General features: G+C 42.8%; 2 protein-coding genes across 3 annotated transcripts in view; one reads left to right on the forward strand and one right to left on the reverse strand.

Moving 5' to 3' along the window:
- The window catches only part of AASDHPPT (aminoadipate-semialdehyde dehydrogenase-phosphopantetheinyl transferase), a 36,630-nt gene extending 14,214 nt beyond the window's left edge, over positions 1–22,416 (forward strand). Inside the window, exons 3-6 of one of the 2 annotated variants that reach the window (XM_082219481.1) lie at positions 11,234–11,355; positions 15,201–15,362; positions 17,208–17,285; positions 20,266–22,416. In XM_082219481.1, the coding sequence (XP_082075607.1) occupies positions 11,234–11,355; positions 15,201–15,362; positions 17,208–17,285; positions 20,266–20,424 (521 nt within the window). In that variant the 3' untranslated portion in view covers positions 20,425–22,416. The remainder of the gene's footprint in view (positions 1–11,233; positions 11,356–15,200; positions 15,363–17,207; positions 17,286–20,265) is intronic. The other variant, XM_082219482.1, reaches the window with a different exon arrangement.
- The window catches only part of GUCY1A2 (guanylate cyclase 1 soluble subunit alpha 2), a 550,449-nt gene that overhangs the window by 258,212 nt on the left and 266,290 nt on the right, over positions 1–25,947 (reverse strand). The gene's annotated exons all lie outside the window — the stretch shown is intronic.

Here is a 25,947-nt window from a genome sequence, read left to right on the forward strand (position 1 = left end):
AACTCAGCCAAGAGCATAAGGTCAAACAGATTCCTCACTGGCCTTGCAGACAACTTCATTGTCCAGAAAGTGGGAGAAGCAACAAGAGGAACAGCCATTTTAGATCTGGTCCTAACCAATGTTGATGACCTGGTTAGTGGGGTAGAAGTGGAAGGATCATTAGGCGCGAGTGATCATGCTCTTCTGAAGTTTACTATACAGCGGAAAGGAGCAGCCAAGCATACTAGGACTCAATTTCTTGACTTTAAGAAAGCCGACTTCATAAAACTTAGGGAAGTGCTGGGTGAGATCCCATGGACAACAATACTAAAAGGAAAGGGAGTTCATGATGGCTGGGAATTTGTTAAGAGGGAGATACTAAAAGCACAACGTCAGGCAATACCAATGAGACGGAAACATGGAAGGTGCCTAAAGAAGCCAGGGTGGCTATCTAAAGAACTTTTAACTGAATTAAGATTAAAAAAGGATGTGTACAAAAAATGGAAAAGGGGGGAAACCACCAAAGAGGAATTCAAACAAATAGCCAGCACATGTAGACACAAAGTCAGAAAAGCTAAAGCACAGAATGAACTCAGGCTTGCTAGAGAGGTTAAAAGCAACAAAAAAGGCTTTTATGGGTATGTTCGTAGCAAAAGGAAGAACAAAGAAACTGTGGGGTCACTCAGAGGAGAAGATGGTGAAATGCAAACAGGGGACACAGAAAGGGCTGAACTACTCAATGCCTTCTTTGCCTCAGTCTTCTCCGATAAAGAAAACAATGCCCGACCTGAAGAATTTGGAGCAAATGATTCAGCAAAGGAAACACAGCCCAGAATAACTAAGGAGATAGTACAAGAATATTTGGCTAGTTTAGATGTATTCAAGTCTCCAGGGCCAGATGAACTGCATCCAAGAGTATTAAAAGAACTGGCAGATGTGATCTCAGAACCACTGGCAGTCATCTTTGAGAATTCCTGGAGAACAGGCGAAGTCCCGGCAGACTGGAGGAGGGCAAATGTTGTCCCTATTTTCAAAAAGGGGAAAAGAGAGGACCCAAATAATTACCGCCCAGTCAGTCTGACATCAATAGCAGGGAAGATTCTGGAGCAGATCATTAAGCAAACAGTCTGTGAGCACCTAGAAAGGAATGCTGTGATCACCAATAGTCAGCATGGATTTCTGAAAAATAAGTCATGTCAGACTAACCTGATCTCGTTTTTTGACAGAATTACAAGCCTGGTAGATGAAGGGAACGCAGTGGATGTAGCCTACCTTGATTTCAGCAAGGCATTTGACAAGGTGCCCCATGATATTCTTGTAAAGAAGCTGGTAAAATGCGGTCTTGACTATGCTACCACTCAGTGGATTTGTAACTGGCTGACTGACCGAACCCAAAGGGTGCTCATCAATGGTTCCTCTTCATCCTGGAGAAGAGTGACTAGTGGGGTGCCACAGGGTTCTGTCTTGGGCCCGGTCTTATTCAACATCTTTATCAATGACTTGGATGATGGACTCAAGGGCATCCTGATCAAATTTGCAGATGACACCAAACTGGGAGGGGTGGCTAACACCCCAGAGGACAGGATCACACTTCAAAACGACCTTGACAGATTAGAGAACTGGGCAAAAATAAACAAGATGAATTTTAACAGGGAGAAATGTAAAGTATTGCACTTGGGCAAAAAAAATGAGAGGCACAAATACAAGATGGGTGACACCTGGCTTGAGAGCAGTACATGTGAAAAGGATCTAGGAGTCTTGGTTGACCACAGACTTGACATGAGCCAACAGTGTGACGCGGCAGCTAAAAAAGCCAATGCAATTCTGGGCTGCATCAATAGGAGTATAGCATCTAGATCAAGGGAAGTAATAGTGCCACTGTATTCTGCTCTGGTCAGACCACACCTGGAGTACTGTGTCCAGTTCTGGGCACCACAATTCAAGAAGGACACTGACAAACTGGAACGTGTCCAGAGGAGGGCAACCAAAATGGTCAAAGGCCTGGAAACGATGCCTTATGAGGAACGGCTAAGGGAGCTGGGCATGTTTAGCCTGGAGAAGAGGAGGTTAAGGGGTGATATGATAGCCATGTTCAAATATATAAAAGGATGTCACATAGAGGAGGGAGAAAGGTTGTTTTCTGCTGCTCCGGAGAAGCGGACACGGAGCAATGGATCCAAACTACAAGAAAGAAGATTCCACCTAAACATTAGGAAGAACTTCCTGACAGTAAGAGCTGTTCGACAGTGGAATTTGCTGCCAAGGAGTGTGGTGGAGTCTCCTACTTTGGAGGTCTTTAAGCAGAGGCTTGACAACCATATGTCAGGAGTGCTCTGATGGTGTTTCCTGCTTGGCAGGGGGTTGGACTCAATGGCCCTTGTGGTCTCTTCCAACTCTATGATTCTATGATTCTATGATTCTATGAAAAGAGAGGAAGTTTTTTCTTCTTTTTTGACGGCATTCTTGTGTTCTGCGATACGTGCAGCACAGCCATCTTCTCAGAAAAACTCTTCACAAGCTCAAGAGGTCAAGACACGAGAGCTTTAGCAACTAATCTACACTTAATGACCCACCCAGTGATATTCAGAATATCACTCATGAAATCACCCAAGATATCCCTCAAGTAATTAATGACCCACCCAGTGATATTCAGAATATCACTCATGAAATCACCCAAGATATCCCTCAAGTAATTAAGGAACAAAAGAAGAAAAGGCACACTAATCTAGGAACTTCCTCTCTACCCAGAACGTTGGAGGCTATACACCACACCCCTCAACAGTATTTATAGGAACTCAAACACCAGACTCTGCTCTGTTCCAGTAACAAGAAGCCGAAAGCACCAGCCTGAAGATGACGAGTGAGACCTCGTCGAAACGTCGCACAGACACCCCGACTCTTACACGGGAAGACACCCGAAGACACCAAAACCTGCATATATATATATATATATATATATATATATATATATATATATATGCTTTCGTAGATTTTCACGGGTACAGGAATGCAGGTTTTGGTGTCTTCGGGTGTCTTCCCGTGTAAGAGTCGGGGTGTCTGTGCGACGTTTCGACGAGTGAGACCTCGTCGAAACGTCGCACAGACACCCCGACTCTTACACGGGAAGACACCCGAAGACACCAAAACCTGCGCATATATATATATATATATATATATATATATATATATATGGGAGTAGGGTAGAGAAAGAGTTAAATTCAGGCTCATGCTTCCCCATGGCTGCCGTTGGGAAGATGGGAGTGCAGTAATGAAAATCTGTTCCTGTTGAATTTCTGCCTGCTGTGCACTTGGAAATACTGCACAGGACACCTGTCAAAAGGGAGGGGGGAAATAGCAGTGTCATGCCCTAATGCTTCTCAAAACTGCTCATGAATACCACCCTACCTATAAGAATAATGTGCTGCAGTGATTTATAGAATTCGTGGCTGCACGCTAAGGACTGATACTTGGAATGCTCTGGATGGTATTTCCTTTTCTAAGTACCTGAGACATAGATACCTTTTGTGGTGTGTGTCTTTTTAAGATGTATTTCTGAAATGTGGGCCTAGAGCAAACTGGAAACCGCACACCCCTCTCTCGGTGTGCCTTCAAAATACTCTTCACTTTCCCCCTAACATTTTTTAGCCGTCATTAACATTAATGTTATCATCCGTCCTCAGGGCTTATCCTACCCCGTCAGTTAACAGTTATCATCTATCCCTTGCCAGGGGAAATCAATTAAAAATAAGTTAAAACTAATTTTACAACTGCTGACGCAAAGCTGGATTGTCTGCTCCCTGAAATGAACACTCTAGAGAGGGAGCGAAGTTCAGATACGATTCATTCAGAAGGAAATTAGACATGAAGATTCTAGCAGCCAATTATTCTCTTCCCAGACAAATCCCGGGCATGAATACTTGAAAGTTAAGTTCTGCTGTTTCACTGGGTACACGTGCCTAGGATTCCTCCATTTCAGAGATCTAAAGCCTTGATTTAGTGCCCTGGGTGGTGATAATATTTGACTTATTCCCCCACCCCACATAAGAAAAAAAGCGTTTGTTGCTTTTCTGTTTGAGGGGAGATAAGAAACTGTTGCTTTCAATTATGAACATAAGGAGTATGAGCTGCACAACAGCTTTTTTAATCTATTCATAACAGATAAAACATTAATTACGTTTATGTTGCTAATGAGATATTTAGCAGCACAGTTGCTGAAAAGAATTTTTTTCTGTCACTTCATCCCGTTTTATAAATAGGTACCTCATGCCTAGGTTTTCGTGACCCAGAAGTCTGCACCTAACATGCAGGATAACAGATAAATATGTTCGTTTTTTTAAAAAAAAAACACTCCAAAGATAAATGTGTTAGCTTTTTATAAGTTTTATTTGAAATTAAAATAAAGCATTTATTATTCCTGGGAAGTTGCCCTCCCTCCCCCCACTCTGTTGCCTCTATAAAAGAATGCAATTCAGAATATTGGCACTAGGGGGCAGGGCAGAGGGGCAGGCTGTGGTGCTGAGTCCCACTGGTGGGTCTCAGGCCGCTCTTTGAGAAATACTGAAATAGCCCCTAATGGACATTCCTCGCTTTGAGGAAGCACATTTTCGGGATATCTTCCTTTGTTCAAACACTGCTTTCTCTGGAAATAAATATGGCAGAGAAATTTAGTCATGTTCTCTGTGAAGTATAATTGTTTAAGTGCACACTGAAAAGGAGAATGGTTGTTTATTGCTGAAAGGGTTTAACATTGGAAAATTCCATTTTAGTATATACTAAGCTAGAAGACAGCTTTCTCTGAGCTTTAGTTGGATTGACCAGTAACTGTTGCTGTTCTCTGCTGGTTTACATGTGAGTGTTTAACCTTAGATCATGTGATTAAGGTATTCAATTGCAAATCTCCATTGTGAAGGAAGTTGCCTGTTAGTCTCTCTCTGGGCACCACAGAGAACAAAAGAATGTGATAATGAAGCCTCTCAAGGAGCTGCATAAACTTAGACTGGATGCAGGCTAATGCAAGCTATGGAAGAAACAGAGATTTAATTTTTGCTCTGATCATAATTGCATTATATATATATTTAAGAAGAACCTATGCTTGGATATGCATATGCCGTATGGAATTATCCGGCTGTATCATTGATTGTTTTGTACTTGTTTTTGAAGAAGTTCTAGTTAGTAAAGCTTTGAATGACCATTTTGCTTCCAAAAGGAGTCAGCTTTAGTTAATCAGATTCATTAACAAGGCAAGATGGTAGGAACTTGGCCTTCCAAATGAAAAGTTTGCTTCTGAAGTTAGCTTTTTAAATTCCCATCTCTTTAAATGCAGTTGGCAGGATTGTAATTGCTGTTATTTTTTAAAAAGAGAGAGATGTCTTTTTTCCAGATAATGAGCTTGCTAATAATTTCCCGGTATGCTCAGCTTTGTAAGCTAAAACCAGAAATCTACAAGGCCTTGCTTAATAATATGTCTTTTGGTGTTTTCTCTAGTAAACTGATATTATGCCTCCATCTTCATTTCTCTTATTTAGTTTTATTTATTTTTGCCAGCTACCCCCAATGCATTGGGAAGCATGGATTCGTTTTAATTTAATTGAGAATTCTCTGGTGTATTTCTAAAGATTCTGGCTTTCCTGTTTGCTTCTCTGTCCACCTCATTCCACACAATTTACTTCAAACACTTTACCTAGACAACAAGAGAGCACAAAAGTTCTGCTGTAGAAGTACTGGACCCAAAATAAATTCTTTCTGAATACTTCCTAAAATTAGATTTTCACAGCAACTGCTTCCAACATTTTTCTTTTACATTTATGAAATGAAATAACTGATTTTTACAGTAATTTTGTTTTACTTTACTTTACTGCTCTGCAAAACATCTCTTGCTATATACTGCCATTATCATCTGTCAGGGACTGTGCTGAGGAGGGCTGCACTGAGGAGGAATGGTGGAAACCTCCCCCTGCTCCTGATCAGGATCCTGAATCTTCCCAGGAACAGGAGGACAGTATAGATTTGGAACAGTGGTTTGCAGGGAGACATAGTTCAGAAGGCAGAAGCTGGGAAGTACTGGGTGGGGAACAGCTAGGAGGAGAACAACTGGGAGAGGGTTAACAGACACACTGTCACTTGAAAGCGTTCATCCGCTCAGCCCAAGGTCAAGAAGAGCAGATAAGGTGGCAGCGCAGAAAGCACAGTGGTTGTGAGATCAGGTCACAAGACTATGGAGGAAGTGGGTGGAACCCTTAATTGGGAGCACCTTCATTCCTAGGAATGGATTCTTTGTTCTCTTGCTGTGATCATTAAAATTTCTAACTGGTAAGAGACTCCTTTCTCTTTGTTCTGCTTATCTACTGCCGAAGGAAGGCGAGGAGCCGATTCCCTGAAGCCTGACATCATCATATGATGATGACGATGCTAAATGGTATAGCTAAATCCAGATTTTGAATGTTTTTATTACTGGCTGAACTTGTTTGTGCGGTTACGACCCAAGAGGAAGTGTGGTCTAGAATGTGTTCCATCATAATCATGGTTTGCATATATTATCATAGAATCATGGAGGCTGTCTAGTCCAGGAGCTGCCATTGTGGTTCCCAAAGGTGTCTCTGTGTCCTCCTCTGGCACCTGTGAAGGTTCTCCAGTGGATTGAGCAGACAAGACCAATAGTGGGTCAATAAGATGGTCTCTGCATGTGCTATAGAAGAAAGCGAGGGGCAGATGGGGCTTGTCAACCTGGGAAGGTAGCCCATCTAGGAGGAGGAAAACTCTGATCCTAAACTTCTTCTGCCTTGTGGGATATCTTCAGGAGAAGAAAAGGCTAAACCCTACACAAATCCAGAGTGGAATCCCTAAAGCAGTTGGATGGCACCTGTCATGGGCTCAGGGACTGAGCCACAGGGGAAGGAGGAGATGGAGAGCGAAGGGGAACAATCTGAGGAGAGTTCAGGAGGGTATGCCAGTGATCAGAGAGATTCCATGAGTCTCTCCAGCGAATCAGAGGATTCCCAGAAGGGGGCCCCCAGAGGCAGGGCAAGGGGGGCCAATGGGGAGTCTCCAAGCGGCAGCTGGAAATCAGGGGTAGCTTCCCCACCAGAGCGTAGCGGGGGGGGGAGAATCCCAAGGGTTAAAACAAGAGCCTCCTGCAGAAGGAGAGAGTGAGGCTGGACTGACCACGCCTCCGTCAGAGAGTGGAGGGGCGGAGGGAAGAGCAGGTCCGGCCAGCCTCCCTGAAGGAGAAAGCAGTGGGGGGAGCAGTGTAGCCGTTAGGAGGAAAGTAGGCGGCTGGGCGCGCGCGCCAAGTTCAAATGTGGAGGCGCGCGGGCCAGCAGAAAACCCGGATTGGGAGCCAGGTCCTAAAGCCCGCCGGAAGGGTGGGGAGGAGTCAGAAGAATCTGCCTCCGAAGAAAGTAGGAAGGAGGGAACCCCAGAGGACCCGGAGGAGAAAGGAGCAAAACGAGGAGAGGGATAGGTGGAGCAAAGCTCGGCTCTTGAACTGGTGTATGAGCGGGGAGAAGTCAGACGGAGCTTCGCCGGTCTAAGGACTCAGACGTAGCGCTGAGCGCCACGGATGTCAAACCAACAATGAACCACAATAAAGACTTTTGTTTATTAAGAGCAACTGGCGTTGGTCCTCTGTGAGCTGGGACCTGAGGCAGCGCTGACAGCACCTATAACTCCTGCCGCCAAGCTGGTGCCAAATGTATTGTTCTGATTTCCTTTGGACCACATCAGTGAGGCCAAGAGGGGGTCTTCTCGCCTGGGCAGCCCTGGACCTCCATACACACTGTCCAGGAGAGTGCATGTCTAATTTTGAAGAAACTGACATACTGAATCCGGGCCGGATTTAGGTTTGAGGAGGCCCTAAGCTACTGAAGGCAATTGAGCCCTTTATATGTCCAGCTGTCCTTTGTCAACAAATTGCGGCTGTTTTTGTGTGTGCTGAATATACAGTGGTACCTCGGGTTACAGATGCTTCAGGTTGCAGACTCCGTTAACCCAGAAATAGTACCTCGGGTTAAGAACTTTACTTCAGGATGAGAACAGAAATTGCGCTGCGGCAGTGGGAGGCCCCATTAGCTAAAGTGGTACCTCAGGTTAAGAACAGTTTCAGGTTAAGAACGAACCTCCAGAACAAATTAAGTTCTTAACCCGAGGTACCATTGTATGCTATATGGTAATTTAGGGACCTAAAGCCATTTGCACATAACGAATAGGAGCCTATACAACATAAAACATTGTTGCTGTATGTAGGTTTTATTTTATTTGTTTTCAATCTTTTATTTGGAAATGTACATCGAGTGGGGGGGGGGACAAGAGAGTGGGCCCCAAACTATAGCTTGTTTAGCTTATACATAAATCCGGCACTGTACTGAATAGAGCAGAAAGTGTGCTGAGAGGAGGTTTGTTCCCTGTGGCATGTACACACCTGTGACTTTATTTTGTCCCACAACTGCTTATCAAAAGACTTTCCCCCTCAAGCCTTAAACTGAAAGTTGGAACATGTGAAACGTATTTTGCTGGTTGAAGTAGGATGGATTATCATCGGCAGCCATCCCTCTTCCAAATTGCTATTTTATTTTCTGAAGGGGGAAAAGAACTGCTGAAAGCCTTAGCCTTCTATGTGAAAGAGAAACACCTTATTGAAATCTTTTGGCTTTTAGGGATAAGAAAGGCGACAATGTCATCAGCAACAAATTCCCCTTTGAATATATGTCATCCTGTGATCTTGTGGGAAATCACTTGACCTTATGGCTATTGGCTTTTTTATTTATCCTTGTACAGAAAGCGCTTTTTAGTTGAGATCAAGGCTTCTTAAATGCTTTTTGTAAAAGCCGCCGCTCATGCATTCACTGTAGCCCTTCCAAGAAGTTGCCTTTGTTGTCCTCCCTCCCCCCCCCCCCCCCCCGGTTTACAGCTCTCAGTTAAAAGTGTCTCAACTTGGATGAAAAAGCATTATATATCAATTTGTGCCTTTAAAATATGACCTTCTGTCTCTCTTCCCGTCCCACTTGAAACAGGCATATCCAAGTGTGTTTGAATACAGCACTTAAGGTTAAAAAATGCTGCTGGAAATATAAATGAGGGTCAGTTGAAAATTTGTACATTGTATTATAGTGCAGCATTTCAGAGTTAAACATTTCAAAGCACCATTCACAGAATTAGACCACAACACCAGGCAAAGGGTTAAAACCCCTCACTGATCTAGATAAGGTGCACCAGCAATTCATTAATTTTTTTTTAAAAAACCATTCTCACAATCCCTTTTTAAAACAATAAGTTTTATTAGGCTTTCTAGAGAAAAATACAAAGGTTAATATCAAATCTCTTTTCCCATTTTTATCTGAACTAAGACTTTGATCTAAATTCCATTAAAAAAACATAAAAAGAGGGGACAAAGGAGTAGAAAAAGATAAAGAAAAGAAAAAAGAGTAGAAAAGAGGTTAAAAGAGAAAGATAGAAAAATAAAATTCCGAAAATAAAGAACTTAAAATCATTTGTCCTCTATAACTAAACGATATTTGCTTTGTCCAATCCAATATAACACCCAACAAAGCCACTTTCTGCAAACAAACATCTTCAATCATCTAATCCAAATATCATTATTCCTTTTTTTCTTTTTCATGCAAAAACTCCACGAGAGGTTTCCAATCTTTAACAAACGTTAACAATGACTTTTCTCTTAATTGAACGTGTCAATTTTGCCATCTCTGCTAAGTTCATTCGTTTTAACAGCCGTTCTTCCTTTGTTGCTAATAATGAACCCTTCCATCTTTGTGCATATAAAAGTCTCACAGCCGTAATCATATATTGTAACAAAGTTCCATAGTCCTTTTCTAACTGTATATCCATAATCCCCAGAAGGAAGAGAAAATTCCATCCTCACTAACCTTGGCTCTCCAGATTAACGTGCCATTCACCATACGTGTAATACTCTGAATTGCCCCATTCCTTCAGTATGTTTGATGTTGCCCTTGCCTGAATTTGCAACTCCTCACCTAAGGCAAGGGGTCAGAAACCTGTGAACTTTCAGATGTTATTGGATTACAACAAGGGGTCAGCAACCTTTTTCAGCTGTGGGCCGGTCCACCATCCCTCAGACCATGTGGGGGTTCGGACTATATTTTTTTTTTGGGGGATGAACAAATTCCTATGCCCCAGAAATAACCCAGAGATGCATTTCAAATGAAAGCACACATTCTACTCATGTAAAAAAACCAGGCAGGCCGCACAAATAACCCAGAGATGCATTTTAAATAAAAGGACACATTCTACTCATGTAAAAACATGCTGATTCCTGGACCGTCCACGGACTGGATTGAGAAGGCGATTGGGCCGCATCCGGCCCCTGGGCCTTAGGTTGCCTATCCCTGGATTACAACTCCTATCATCTTTGATGGTTGGCTTTGCTGGCTGGGGGGCTGATGGGATTTGAAATTTAGCAGCATTAGGGCAGCAACGGTTGACTTAAATTGTCTTTTTCTCCTCAATCTCCGTGGAGATATAACGAGCTGCCAGAGAGGGACAGAGCGCAGAAGGTTCCATCTCCACCATCTTTATTTTTCTATATATATAAATGATTTTTATTGGTTTTACATATAATCACATTATGTAACATCGTGCCCTCTTATTTTATCTCTTTGGCTCAACAACTTCATTCCCTCCTGTCTGATGGTTTACAAAATTAAACTTTACATCTTTGCATTTCACTTTGTTTTCTACCCTTGTTATATCATTACCTAAAATATTATATTACGCAGCCTGAATAGGTAGCAATTTCATCTTGCAAATCTTCAGATAAGCCTGCTAATGATGTTGCAGTTGTCTTTCAAATATCATATAAATTTGTTCCAGAACTCCACCATCTCTAGACAGGGGTGGGACAGTTTACCTTTCGACAATCCTGGAGAGCTACTGCCACTCTGTGTAGACAGTACAGTGGTACCTCGTTTTACAGACACTTCAGGTTACATACACTTCAGGTTACAGACTCCGCTAGGTCAGAAATATTACCTCGGGTTAAGAACTTTGCTTCAGGATGAGAACAGAAATTGCACAGCAGCAGCGGGACGCCCCATTAGCTAAAGTGGTGCTTCAGATTAAGAACAGTTTCAGGTTAAGAACGGACCTCCAGAATGAATTAAGTTCTTAACCCGAGGTGCCACTGTACTGAGCTAAATGAACCAATGGTCTGGTTCAGAATAATCCCCACAGTCCCTAACAATCTCTCCCCCCCCCCCCCGGTCATTTTGCTTTCTAATTGCAGGGAGTGGTTCAATTCCAGAGTTCTTTCGAATTATGAAGCGGCAGTTTACAGAGGAAGAGTGGAGAGCAATCAAGTCCATGAACAGCGAATGGCTTCAGTTGGATATGTTTCATAGGCACTGGGTAACTGGCCATTTTTATTTTTAACCGTTTATCCGTAATCCAGTCGACACAGCCCCTCTTCAAATATTTGAGTGGCTTTGTTTTGAATAACGTTTATTGAATCGTTTATATATTTGCTTTGAAAGCCTACAAAGAAGAATCGGAGGAGGGTTTTGTTTGGCCTGCGTTTTGTAAAACAATTGTGTTTAAATGTATCAAATGTACAAAATGCCGTAATGTTAATATATAACATAGAATGCACAATACAAATCTTAAATACTATAATGCACTATAATCATATTTCATACATCATTTCAATATTTGCTGCTATCGTTAACAATCAGTCTTTATGTACCATCTCCTAAAATATATTTAATTAGTGGGGTGACATATTTTTCACTACTTCCAACACATCTATGGATTACATTTATCTCTCAGATTTCAGACACCTCCTAATCTTAAATTACAGATCTCAACTTTAAAAAATGTACCAAAGTGCATCAAAAGTAGTATTTTAGGATGAAATACATTTAGAAATGGGTTCACCAAGTTACAATACTATTTTGTGATAAAATGTGTGTTTTCATATGTATTCCTTTTTTAATTTTTTTAATTAACTTTATTAAATTTCTTCATCAACTACATTAGTTTCATACAATATTTTTCACAATAATGGGCATAACACATATATATCATATATGAAGACACAAACATTATTCATACAAATACCCACTTATTAAACTGTCAGTAAATATTAAATATTTTATAATTCATTAATCTGCTCTTTTGAAATTCTCATTATTACATTAAATATTAAATAAGAGAATATGAATTCCCTCCATCTTCTGTTATTCCTCCTTTCTTATATATTGCTCTGCTAATTTCCAGTCTTCCCATTTTCCTCTGTATCCCTCCACTTCTTTAACATGATTGTTAATGTAATAATTGACATTTCTTCCCCTATTTTTCTAATTTCTTCTTTTCCAAACCCAGCTTACATTTTTCTTGAACATTTTAGCATTCACAATCCTTGTCCAAGTTAAATTATACAGTATTTTGAGTTCTAGATTTATTTGCAATTCTTGGGGGGGGGGGTCACATAGTTTGGGAGACATAATAGAAAATATTCAGTTATTATCTCCATAATATACAGTGGTGCCTCGCAAGACGGAAATAATCTGTTCCGCGAGTCTCTTCGTCTAGCGGTTTTTTCGTCTTGCGAAGCAACCCTATTAGCGGATTAGCGCTATTAGCGGTTTAGCGGCTATTAAAGGCTTAGCGGATTAGCGGCTAAAAGGCTATTAGCGGCTTAGAAAAAGGGGGGGAAGCAAAAAAAAATCGCAAGACTTGCAAGACGTTTTCATCTTGCGAAGCAAGCCCATAGGGAAATTCGTCTTGCGAAGCGCATCGAAAAACGGAAAACCCTTTCGTCTAGCGGGTTTTTCATCTTGCGAGGCGTTCGTCTTGCAGGGCACCACTGTATTAGCACCTTCCTCCAATATTGCTTCGCCCTTGCACACTCTCACCATGAATGGATACAGTCTCTCTTAATGTTATTACAGAACCACCATTTCTTCCTGTAGACAGGAATAATTCTTCAATTATTTGCTTTGTACAACACTGAAGCATTTCCTCTCTCATCTCTTCCCTGCCAAACAATTGATGGGCAGGTGGATTCCCGAACCCTGTTCCAAGTCACCTTGCAATTTCTTGTCCCAAAAAAGGCACACGTATTGAGGTTTCTGGCTGGGGTTCCATTCCGATGTCATATAACCCCTGTTTTATTTATTACTTTTTTATTTATTTATTTATTTATTTATTTATTTATTTATTGGGTTTATATGCCGCCGCCCATCATAAAATGTCAGGGCGGTTCACAGAATAAAATACAGGATGAAAACAAATAAGTAGAACAAGACAACAAAACAATAACACACACACACACACACCTTCCCACTGACACATTTAAAAGGCAGTAAAATATTAATCTTGTTTGGTTGAAGAACGTTTTCACCTGGTGACTAACACACACACGCACACATACAGTGGTGCCTCGCAAGACGAAAAGAATCCGTTCTGTGATTCTCTTCGTCTAGCGGTTTTTTCGTCTTGCAAAGCAAGCCCATTGAAGGATTAGCGGATTAGCGCTATTAGCGGCTTTTAGCGGCTTATCTGCTGATCGGATCAGCTGAGAAGCGGCGGCTTAGTGGCTTAGAAAAAGGGGGGGGGAACCAGCAGGAACTGGCAAGACATTGTCGTCTTGCGAAGCAAGCCCATAGGAAATTCATTTTGCGAAGCACCTCCAAAATGGAAAACTCTTTCGTCTAGCGAGTTTTCCGTCTTGCGAGGCATTCGTCTTGCGGGGCACCACTGTAATATATATATATATATATACACACACACATACATATATATATATAAATCAAGGCACCCGGCGAACCTGCCTGGGGAGACCATTCCACAGAGGGGGAGCCACTGCAGAGAAGGCCCTGTTCTCGTGTTGCCACCCTCCAGACCTCTCATGAAGGAGGCACACGAAGAAGGGCCTCAGACTTATGAATGTGAATGCAAAGTCTGGGACAGTTTATATGGGGAGAGGCAGCGCTTTTTTCCCCTTAAAAAATGTTTAGGGATCCTCTTATTTTGACTTGAGAAAATCAAAATTTTATAGTTCAAATCGGGAAATGTAAATATAGTAAATGTGCAAAAGGGGGTAGCAATGGAACTGACAGTTTCCTGTGCTAGAGAAGAAACTATTTTTTTATTTAAAAAAATAGTTTATTCTCCAATTAGAGTCACAAAATGTTTAGGGGTATGCGTACCCCTGCACCCCCCCCCAGAAAAAAATCACTGGGGAGAGGTATTGTGGTCCTGTGCTACACTGCTTGCCAGTTCATTTCCAGATTCAGTTTGAGGTTTAAATTGGTGTTTAAAGCCCTAAACAACTCTGGCTCGAAATATGTGAACAATCACCTCCTTTGCTACAAACCCTCTTGAATGCTGACATCGGCAGAGGTGACGCTCTTGGTAGCTTTTCCGCACTCAGAGGTGTGGCCCAGGAGAGGGCCTTCTCTGTGGTGGCCCCTAAGCTGTGGAACTTCCTCCCTACAGAGGTGTGATTGGCACCTTCGTTATACAGCTTCTGGCTATTGCTGAATCCTCACTTCTACCTTTCCTTTTGACAGTAGAAGTGAATATTTTTAGAACCCACTTTATTTTCACGATTGCAAATTGTTTTAAACAGTTCTTAACGTTATGCTTTAACGTTGCAACACATGCCCTTGCACCCTTATAGTGATGGCAGTTAATAAATAAACAAGAATAACAGTTGATCAGTTAAATCATTAATTAAGCATAGAGAATGGCTTGATGGCACAATTCCACTAAAGCTAAACAAGGAAGATGCTTCGCAAGGTGCTATGGTGGGAGACTGCCTAAGAGCCATATATAAGCCACTTTGAGTTACTTGTAGGAAGAATAAACAGATAATCAATTAATTGAATGATAAGCTAAAACCTTCAGGTTTCGTGACCAGTTCTTATTAATGCAGTGGGCATTTTTGTAACTCAGGTATCTGCAAGGCGGCTTCTGTGTTGTCCCATGCTTACTCCTGCCAATTGTACTCGCAAGATATAACCATGGAAATTCTCTATACATAACAGGCAGAAGAAAAAGACCCGGGATTTGGCTCTGGTTTAATCATGTATAGGTGTGGAAGAATTTTAAATGTGGGACACACAGTATTGAGTCTTGTGGTTCCTATTAGATGGAGATTCAGAAAGCCACTCTACATATAGTGAATGGGATACTGCTCTTAACCATACACGGGTTGACCACCTGCATTTTGATTTTTTTTTTACTTTTAGGCGCTAAAAGAGAGCTTTATAAAAGCCATTGGTGTCGGGATAGGTTTTGACCTTCAGAGGATTGAGTTTAATGTATCCCCACTGCAACTGGAAGTGGGGAAAACGTATAAGGAGACAGTTATGCTCTTGGATGGCGAAGAAGAGAAGGAATGGAGTTTTGAGGTGAGGCTGCAACCTACAAACCTCTCCCTAAAGTTATACAATATACTGTCTTGAAATACCATAAGATGTTGGTGTAACGCTTAAATTGCCTACTCGTGAGCCCCTGCTTTCTTGGGATCCCGATTTGTGAGGGTGCAGGGGTAGGAGAAGAAAAGGAGTTTGCCTAGTTGGTGTTGGAATTCCTGATCTATAACTGCAGTCATGGGACTGTTGTCTTTCACATGACGGTATATGTTTTGACTCCACAGAATGGTAAGTGACGGAGACAGGATGCGACTGTTGTCCTTTGTTCTTTCTCTTTGCTGTCTGATGCTAGAGAGAGAGGGAGCCATGTTGCAGTGCTCCGTGTGTGTTTATATGTAAATAAAGTAGATTAGCCAAAATGCTGAGTTACTGAGGTCTGTCATGCGAACTGCGCAGACTCTGCAGATCCCTAAGTGTGCCAGTGTCGGTTGGCATCGGTCGCTATGATGTATGGGCTAAAGAAAGCTTATGAAGCTCCCGAACGATCGACCAGGAGGGAGGGAACATGCCAGTCGGGCATGTGTCTCTGCCAGAGTCCTACTCGAGTGTAGGCTGAACTCCTGACAGTCAATTGTGGGGACAGTGTTTCTGGGTCCCCTCGAAAATCCATTGGCCTGGGGGAGACCATCGTTTGTGCCTGATTGATTTTAAGGGCAGAGGGCGGCATCGAGGCAGAAATTCCTCCCTCAGGGAGATTTTTTTGGTGCCACCCTCTCCGCCCACCAAAGCCACTCCTCTCTCCCCCCCCCCCGCTTGGTATTTGTGCTGTGTCCCTAGGAGCAATCAAAACTACATTCACGTTTTCCCTGTAATGGCCAAATTTGCCCATGGCTTTCAGGAGCGATTGTGCTGTTGCTTTGTTGAACTCTCATAAAGAAATTTGCTGGTGTTTGCAGAGAAGAAGGAAAAAAAACCTGCTTTGTCCTCTAGCAGTGCCGCACAACCTTATAATGCACCCAGTTGGAGCACCCGTAAAGCTTTTAACGTCTGCAGTCTGGGGAGACCTCATGCCAGTAGTGGCAGTAACTAACATTTAGACTCCTGTGTTTGCTTTTTGAAATGGGAAATGATGTTAATATTAAGTCACTGAGAAATAACCTCTTAACTTCACTTAGGGAACTCAGTTTCTGCTTTGATAATGTATAAAATGGGGGGTGGGGTGGGAACAAGTATAGTAGGTAAAAAAAGAGACTTCTTTTTTTACCACCCACAGCGAACAGAGTAGAAATTGTCAAAGCACTGGTCTTCAGCTGATGAGTTGGGACCCCCCAGTAGGTCATGCACTGACAACTAATGGCTCCATTGCTGTTTTCTTTGTTTTCTGTTTCCTTTAAAATAGGGGAAAAGACAATCCAAATGATGGGGTGGAAGAGGGTTAAAGGGTAACCAAAGGGTAGGCTACTCTTCTGTGGTTGCGTAGAAGACAATGCATTAACAGCTGTGACTTTTTTCAGCACAGCTTGACAAATTTGCAGCTACCAAAATCCTCATTTCTGTGGACCTAGTAGAGTGGATTTTGCCCCTAGGCAGGAGGTTCTGCGCCCCTTCCTTAATATTACTTGCTGCAGATATGCTCTAGAGCAGATCCACCTTTGCAATATTGCACACGTGGAACAAGAAGTGTTACATAAGAGAGTTGACAGGCCAACAGGTTAATTTACCTAGGCTGTCACTTCACCGGACTTCCTGAAACATGGAGCAACAATGGGGAAATGTAGGCAGTTTTTCCTGCCCGTACTATCTAATCTTTTACTCTCCTACATTTGCTTACTATTGGTGTTGGCAGTTATTCAGTATACTTTTCCCCTTTTTGCCATCTAGGAAACACGGCTAGATGATTGTCACCATGTTGCAGTTGCTCTGGGGAAACCAGGAGAGTTTGGAGAGAAGCCTTCTGCGGTAAGATGTTCGGGTAATTTTCAATATCAAGCAGAATTGTTAGTAGTTTTGTGATATTGTGTCTTCTGCCTTGAGATGGCTCTATGCTAAATAGCTGTTGAATTTTAAAATGCACAATAGCACTCCTGACTGGAATACAATTCCCAGCAGCTGTTAATAAAAACCTAGAGTAGAAAATACCGTCCACCTGTATTCAGACCCTAGAATAAAATAGAATACTTGGGATATGATATTGGAGATCATCTAGCCCAATCTGCTGCTCAGTCCAACAGTTCCTGGACCTGCTCCGCTCTGCCACCAGAAAACTCCATTGGTGGGGCTCTCTGCTGGCTGCTGCTAGTAAAGAACTTGCTGGCAACATTTCCGCCCCCCCTTCATTTTGGTGGGGGGAAGGGGGAGCTTCACAATAATATGAGAGCCTGATGGACCAGGCCAGTGGCCTGTAAGGAGTCCAGACCCCAGCTTGATCACACAGTAAGCGTAGCTGATTAAAAAGGATGATTTATTGTCAAAACAACAGATAACTCCGGGGAGCTTAACACAGCCTCTGCCATCATCAATCAAGATGACCCTTCTGAAGATTCCTTCCGGTTACAGAAGATATTGAACTTTCTCACTTTGCGCCTCTTGCTTTGTTTCCGGTCTAACAGCCCTCCCCTTAGCTGACTCTTAGTAGGGATTGGATAAGCTCCAATCTGTTCCCGTTCTGACAAACTGCTTCCTTCTCTGTTTGCACCAGTTTGCCCTTCCCAAGAGTGTTGGCTGGCTTCCAGCCCGCTCTCAGCCATTCCCTTATCAACCGGCATTCCAAGGAGTGGGGGAGTTGGCACTGTTGTTGCTGTTTAGTCGTTTAGTTGTGTCCAACTCTTCGTGACCCAATGGACCAGAGCACGCCAGGCACTCCTGTCTTCCACTGCCTCCTGCAGTTTGGTCAAACTCATGTTGGTAACACTGTCCAACTATCTCGTCCTCTGTCGTCCCCTTCTCCTTGTGCCCTCAATTTTTCCCAGTATCAGGTCTTTTCCAGGGAGTCTTCTCTTCTCATGAGGTGGCCAAAGTATTGGAGCCTCAGCTTCACAATCTGTCCTTCCAGTGAGCACTCAGGGCTAATTTCCTTCAGAATGGAGAGGTTTGATCTTCTTGCAGTCCATGGGACTCTCAAGAGTCTCCTCCAGCACCATAATTCAAAAGCATCAATTCTTTGGCGATCAGCCTTCTTTATGGTCCAGCTCTCACTTCCATACATCACTACTGGGAAAACCATGGCTTTAACTATATGGATCTTTGGCACTTTGGAGTTGGCACTAGCCAATGCTCATTCTGCCTGGCAGTTAACCCTCTCTGTTCCCGGCTGCTTTCTTCAATTGTCTGCAAACCTTCCCTGAGAGCTGGCTGCAAACCTTCACTGGGAGCTGGCTTATTCATGGCATGGCCCTTCTAACCCAGCATCCTGTGCTTCCCGAGGCTCGCCAGATCTTGCGGTGAAGTGATGTTGGTGTCACTCTACAGATGTCTAGCAGGAGATGGCGGAACCCAGCAGGGCTGGGCAGAGGGACACCTCCTCCCAACCCACCCCACTCGCCCCAGCCTGATGTGAAGGGGGTTTACATTGCGCAGTTAATAGCAAATTCATAAAAAACAACAACAGAAAAGGGAGACTTAAAAATTGATATCCCACAGCTGACTTGCGTGGTTTTAAAAAAAAGCTAGCAATCTAATGCAAAGTTGCTAGAAAGGCTATGGTGCAGTTTGGGAGAAATGCAAACTTTGATGAATAGTACCATGAAAATATTATATTAAGTTTCAGAAGAATTTGGTTAGAAACCTAGAAAAGGTGAGATCCAATGTGGCCCGAGTGGGCGTCTGCTTATGTAATGGGGTGCTTCTTTCCTCTTCTACCTCCGTGTGCCTCCAAAATATGCTCCAGAGGGCTGGGGAACCACCCAAAGCAGATTTTGGAGGTCCATGGGGGAATGGAACAAGGAGGAGAGAAACCAGAAGTCCTGTTATGTAAAACAGATTTCTGTTGCACAAGCAAGTGGGCATCATTGGATGTCGGCCAATGTGAAAATATTAAAGCGGTTAAAGAACCGGGGGGTAGCAAAAGCAGAATCAATCAGCAATTATTTCAAATCAACTGAAGCAATTAATGTATAAATATCTGCTTTTCACAAAATCTATTAAAGGGAGCCATGAATCACAAATGTTTCCATATGCTTTCTCCCTCACACAACTGAATGTTCTCAGTTATTTTGGGCATTTCTTGATGTGATCAGACAACAGCATGGATTCCGTTTTCTTCTCTCTCACTGAATCAGCACGCATATGCATTGGTGCATACATTATTATTATTATTATTATTATTATTAAAATAATTAATATACTGCCTTTCATCTGAAGAAGAAATACCAAGGCGGTTTACAATTGAATAAAAGCCAATAGCAAAATAACAAGAATAAACCCAGCTACAAAAATAAGACTACATTAAAACATCCATAATTAAAATATATAAAACTAAATCCATTAAAACAGACATAGTAAATGCTTGTCTAAACTGGTGTGTCTTCAAGAGCTGGCAGAATGCCAATATTGATGGAGCTTCCCATATTTCAGCATATAAGATGGAGTGATGGACAGTTGTGTACCGAAAAATACAGAAAACTGCACATGGCAGGGAAGAATGTGGGGCAAAGCAGACTGACGAAATGATAATGGACCAAAATGGGGAAAGTCTGATCCCCTTCACCCTGGTCCTTCAGATTCCAGAACCTTAGGGTTGTGCTCAAATGTGAACATACTGGGTTGCCTTTCAAAATTAGAATTAGATCTATCTTTCTCTGCCTCTCCCGTCTGTAAAACAGGTGTGTGTGGTTTTTTTAATGTTACAAACAGGGAAAAATAATTGCAGCCTTGTTCTTCAATCATGGAAATACTGATCTGCATTTCTGTGAATTGAATTCCCCTCCCTTCTTCTTCTCAGGTGCTTTCCTCTGCTGCGACCCAGACTACATTTGCAACACTGACTTTTGATGATTTAGTTGCCTCTGCTGTGCCTCTTGCACCTGAAGACCCTGCCTGCTGGGATAGCTTTTGTGCTAAGCAGGAATCGCCAACACGCCAGGGTTCCAATCCAAGATAAGAGAGGCTGCGTTTGCAAGGAGAGAAGCTGAAAGCACTCACAAAGGCCACACACTGTTCTCCTTTCCAGCAGTTAATTTGTATGTTTGGTGGTCTGGGTGGTGGGAATGCTAAAACTGCCTCTTGTGTTCTAGTTTTTTGGCTGTTCCGTATCAAATGATTACATTTTTCATTGACCTTTTCCAGGAAGACTGGATTCAGAAGAGGAAAAACTGTTGGGTTTTCTGCTCTCTGGCTGAGTTCTTATTATTATCAGCTGCTGAATCTTTGTATTTCATTTCTGCAAATACAATCGAGAGAGGGAAAGAAAGGAATGATGTTGGCCGACTTTAAAAATATTACATCAATCCTGATTTAAATGTAGTATTTTCCGATAGTGGAAGAGTTGGTGCATTTCTGTCTTTCCTCAAGTACATTGTGTAATGTTTATCAGGAGGACTTAACATGTGTGGCTCTTTATGCAATAACCTGATTAAAGCAGTAGCTCCACTACACCACCATTTGAAGACACAAATCATACAAACAGAACAATTATCCATTCAGCAGTACCTAAGAAGCCCCTGTGTAGTCATGGTAAGCACAAGGGCACATGGCCACCACCCCACCAAAGGGGAGGGCACACTTGTCCAGTAAAACATGAACCAGGTCTTTATTGTTTATTTTCCTGATAAGCCATTTGCCATTTCTGATTCTTAAAGTACTTGCAGTGAGTAAGTCTGCAAAGTTAAAATGTGCATATGTAGAGTATTTGGCAAGAGATGCCTTGGGTCAATGGAATAAAGCGGTGCTAGTGTGGAGAGAGCAGCCATGAAATTAAAAGATGCCTGCTTCTTGGGAGAAAAGCAATGACAAACTTAGACAGCATCTCAAAAAGCAGAGACATCACCTTGCCAACAAAGGTCTGTATAGTTAAAGCTATGGTTTTCCCAGTAGTGATGTATGGAAGTGAGAGCTGGACCATAAAGAAGGCTGATCGCTGAAGAATTGATGCTTTTGGATTATGGTGTTGGAGGAGACTCTTGAGAGTCCCATGGACTGCAAGAAGATCAAACCTCTCCATTCTTAAGGAAATCAGCCCTGAGTGCTCACTGGAAGGACAGATCCTGAAGCTGAGGCTCCAGTACTTTGGCCACCTCATGAGAAGAGAAGACACTCTGGAAAAGACCCTGATGTTGGGAAAGATGGAGGGCACAAGGAGAAGGGGACGACAGAGGATGAGATGGTTGGACAGTGTTCTTGAAGCTACCAGCATGAGTTTGACCAAACTGTGGGAGGCAGTGGAAGCCAGGAGTGCCTGGCGTGCTCTGGTCCATAGGGTCACGAAGAGTCAGACACGACTAAACGACTGAACAACCACAAAGTGTGGAGACCCTACAAATTTTAAAAGGGCAAGGGAACGACCACTTAAGTAATGGGTGGATGATCCAAAACTAACAGCAGGGTTTTATGTGGAACACTACTAAACCTTAGGTTACGTAAATACAATCCTGGTAACGACACACACAACGTAACAGCCAGTTTTTGACTATGTAACTTCTATTTCAAACACAATTCAACATAGAATATCACACAAAGTGTAATTCCATAGATCAACACATCATGCAAACAGAATATATCAAGAAAATTAAAGTCCAATGTATGGTCAGGAGATAAAGTCCATTCGGTTCCTAAACTGGCATATTGGCAATAACCACAATATGGTATTCTTATCTTATGATGTTCCACATATTGCTGCTTTGAGGATTCTAACGTTCATTGTATGTAAATATTGAATCAGATGGAAAACTTGAAGGTATGGCACAGCAAGGATCCCGGGATAATACCTTGTTTCTCCCAACCGGGCTTTGTCAACCGTGCATACTCTAAATTAAACAAACATGATATAACATAATCCTTATGCAAACTAAGTAACATAACATACTAATTAAACAAGTTTACATACCATATTCTTTTATGACGGAAAAATGGAACAGAATAAATTCAGTTAATCCAATCACTGGCTAAAGCTCCTTTTTAGACAGAGGTAGTATAGATTCTAACACAGGTGGCTACAATTTCTGTAAATGTTAATGAAAGAGACCATATTTTCATGTTTAAAGAAATTAATGATGTACCTTTAAGAATTAACACACAATGACTCATGGATGTGAGATGCTGTAGAAGATTTTGTTGCACCTTCAGTTGCTGCATGGCCGCTACCACACCGACGATGAGAAAACAAGTGGGGAAAAGATAGTAAATCTCCATTCTTAGTGCATGGCGATGGTAAAAATGTTACTGATCACCGAGAAAATAAGGGGTCTCTAGTGGCACTAAGAAGCTGAAATAAACACAAGGAGATAACAGTGGTGGTGATACATAAATTATGAATGGAATAGGCAGGTTCTGCTCAAAGTTCAGATATACGAATAGCAATTCGTATCCAAAGTTTGGATACGTGAATAGCAAGAGTTTTCTGCACTGGAACCCCTGACAGAAGCTGGGTTTACAAAAAAATAAAGAGTTCTGCAATGCAGTACTTGAGCAGAAAGTGCAGCCTCACATGCTTATTTTGGCTTATAATGGACTGTATTTTTCCTGGTGCATTTTAACAATGATCAACATTTGTTCAAAGGTTTCGCCTCAGTGAACTGAAAATAGCACTCTCAAGGTAGCTATCCATATTGTATAGAATGCATTCTTTAGTCATACGGTGTAAATATGAAAGCAAGGGGAGAAAATGTTCTCCAGTAACATTTGGTTCCCTGGAGTTGTTTTGTTTCAAGGTTGTCGGCAGTGCTGCTCTTGTCTGGGCTTGAAGTGGCACCCTGGAAAGTCTCCAGTTCTGGCAAGGCCAAGCCCGGATTGGGTGGAAGTCCATGCAGCAAGCAGCAGTAGCTGGTGCAGTAGAGCTGCCCTCCTAAACACTGGCATCAAAGTAGTTTATCTGGACAGTGGCAGCATGGCCGAGGCTGAGTGGACACACTGGCAGAGCCAGTCTAGCACTCCCACTGGTTCATCCACATAGCTGCATCGTTCTTGATCCAGGTAAGCTACAGTCAAACTAGCGACATTTCACTGCATCAGCTGCTACTGGCAGTTAGAGCAAATATAGTGGTGCCTCGCAAGACGAAATTAATCCGTTCCTCGAGTCTCTTCGTCTAGCGGTTTTTTCATCTTGCGAAGCAACCCTATTAGCGGATTAGCGCTATTAGCGGTTTAGCGGCTATTAAAGGCTTAGCGGCTAAAAGGCTATTAGCGGCTTAGAAAAAGGGGGGGGAGCGAAAAAAATCACAAGACTCGCAAGACTTTTTCGTTTTGCGAAGCAAGCCCATAGGGAAATACGTCTTGCGGAGCGCATCGAAAAACGGAAAACCCTTTCGTCTAGCGGTTTTTTCGTCTTGCGAGGCATTCGTCTTGTGGGGCACCACTGTACTAAGCAGGAAGAGTCTGACCAGGTCCTGTACCTGACACCTCCAGTTAAAAGGATCAGATACATGATGTGGATGTTGGGATGCGTCCTGGGAGACGGGGGCAATTGGCAGGCTCCCAGCTGGCTCCAGCCCACTGGCCGGCAGCCGGGTGAACTCCGGTTCTCAGAACAGCATCAAAACTGTGACTCAAGCCTCAGAAACCTTTAGAGACTGAGCACGCAAGCCAGCAAAGATAACTCTATGCAACAGAAGAGCGGACAGAGGCATATATAAGCATATTTACAAGCATTTTATTCAGCATCAGGACAAAGGAAAAACATGTCTGCTCCCCTTCGTGTTTAAGCAAAAGCATAAGCAAAAGCTATATACAACGGAAGTTCCCAGCAGGCTGTGCTGGAAGTAAACACATGTGACATACAACAATCCACACATCTGTTTTAAGGTGGAACGGGACATCATAATTCTAACATCCTCCCCCTTTCCTTGTAACCTGTTTTACCTGTGGTTCAACCCATTTGCAACCACTGTACATAAACCTTAAGTTGTTCTCTGTCAACAGCCTTAGACAACAGATCTGCAGGATTTTCATTTCCTGGCATGTAGGGCACTTGAAGTTCCCAGCAGGCTGTGCTGGAAGTAAACAGACATGTGACATACAACAATCCACACATCTTTTTTAAGGTGGAACAGAACACCATAATCCTAACAGTGGAAAGCCCCTTCAGAGCCACAAAGTAGACCAGCTTTCTCAAACCTGCTGCCCTTCATATGTTGTTGGACTCCCAAATCCCATCAGCCACAGCCAGCATGGTCAATGGTTAGGGTTGATGGAGGTTGTGGTCCATCAACATCTGAAGAGGCATCATGTTTAGAAGGCTGGAGTTGACAATACTGGACTAAATGGGCAAATAGCCTGAGCTCGAACATGGCAGCAACTGTCTGGTCTTTTTGGCTTCAGCACCCTGGACAGATCACAAAGAGCAGATGATTTGTTCAGCAAGTCCAACTGAACTTGCCAGGTATGTTAGGCTGAGAGGTGGTGGCTGGTCCAATGACACCTAGTGTGAACTACATGGCTTGAGTGGGGATTTGAACACAGGACTCGACTCTCAGGTCTTAGTCCAACACTCTAACCGTCACACCAAACTGGCTTTCATGGGAATGTGTTCCTTGCCAGGATTTCAAGTTAGCTATTTTTGTTTTCATTTTTGCTGCCATGGTTCTTGGAAAATCCTTAAGAAGTCCCTCTCCTGCTGCACACAATGAAGGCACTTGTTTAAAAGCACAAAGTGCTTGAGTTTTAAATCTTGCATTGTACTCTAGAGCAGCCAAGCTGGATGATTCGATAACTCTAAATTCAAGACTGCACAAAGGTACAACAGCCCTCATGAGATCTCTGTTTTACAATTCAGCAGAACCTCATTTATTCACAGTGAAGCATCACACTTCTCTGAGGAAGCGACTTTTAGCACATGCCGCTAATTGATATCCTACCCTTAATGGCACCACATTGATTACCTAATACTAAGGGATGAAGGAAATCAGCCCTGAGCGCTCACTGGAAGGACAGATCGTGAAGCTGAGGCTCCAATACTTTGGCCACCTCATGAGAAGAGAAGACTCCCTGGAAAAGACCCTGATGTTGGGAAAGATGGAGGGCACAAGGAGAAGGGGACGACAGAGAATGAGATGGTTGGATGGTGTTCTTGAAGCTACCAGCATGAGTTTGATCAAACTGCAGGAGGCAGTGGAAGAAGAAAAAGAAGAAGAGTTTGGATTTGATATCCCGCTTTATCACTACCCTAAGGAGTCTCAAAGCGGCTAACATTCTCCTTTCCCTTCCTCCCCCACAACAAACACTCTGTGAGGTGAGTGGGGCTGAGAGACTTCAGAGAAGTGTGACTAGCCCAAGGTCACCCAGCAGCTGCATGTGGAGGAGCGGAGACGCGAACCCGGTTCCCCAGATTACAAGTCTATCGCTCTTAACCACTACACCACACTGGCTCTCTGGAGGACTGGAGGACAGGAGTGCCTGGCGTTCTCTGGTCCATGGGGTCACGAAGAGTCGGACACGACTAAACGACTAAACAACAACAACAAGGGATGAAAAC

Source organism: Podarcis vaucheri, assembly GCF_965113315.1.
Source record: "Podarcis vaucheri genome assembly, chromosome: 4".
Classification (NCBI taxonomy): Eukaryota; Metazoa; Chordata; class Lepidosauria; order Squamata; family Lacertidae; genus Podarcis; species Podarcis vaucheri.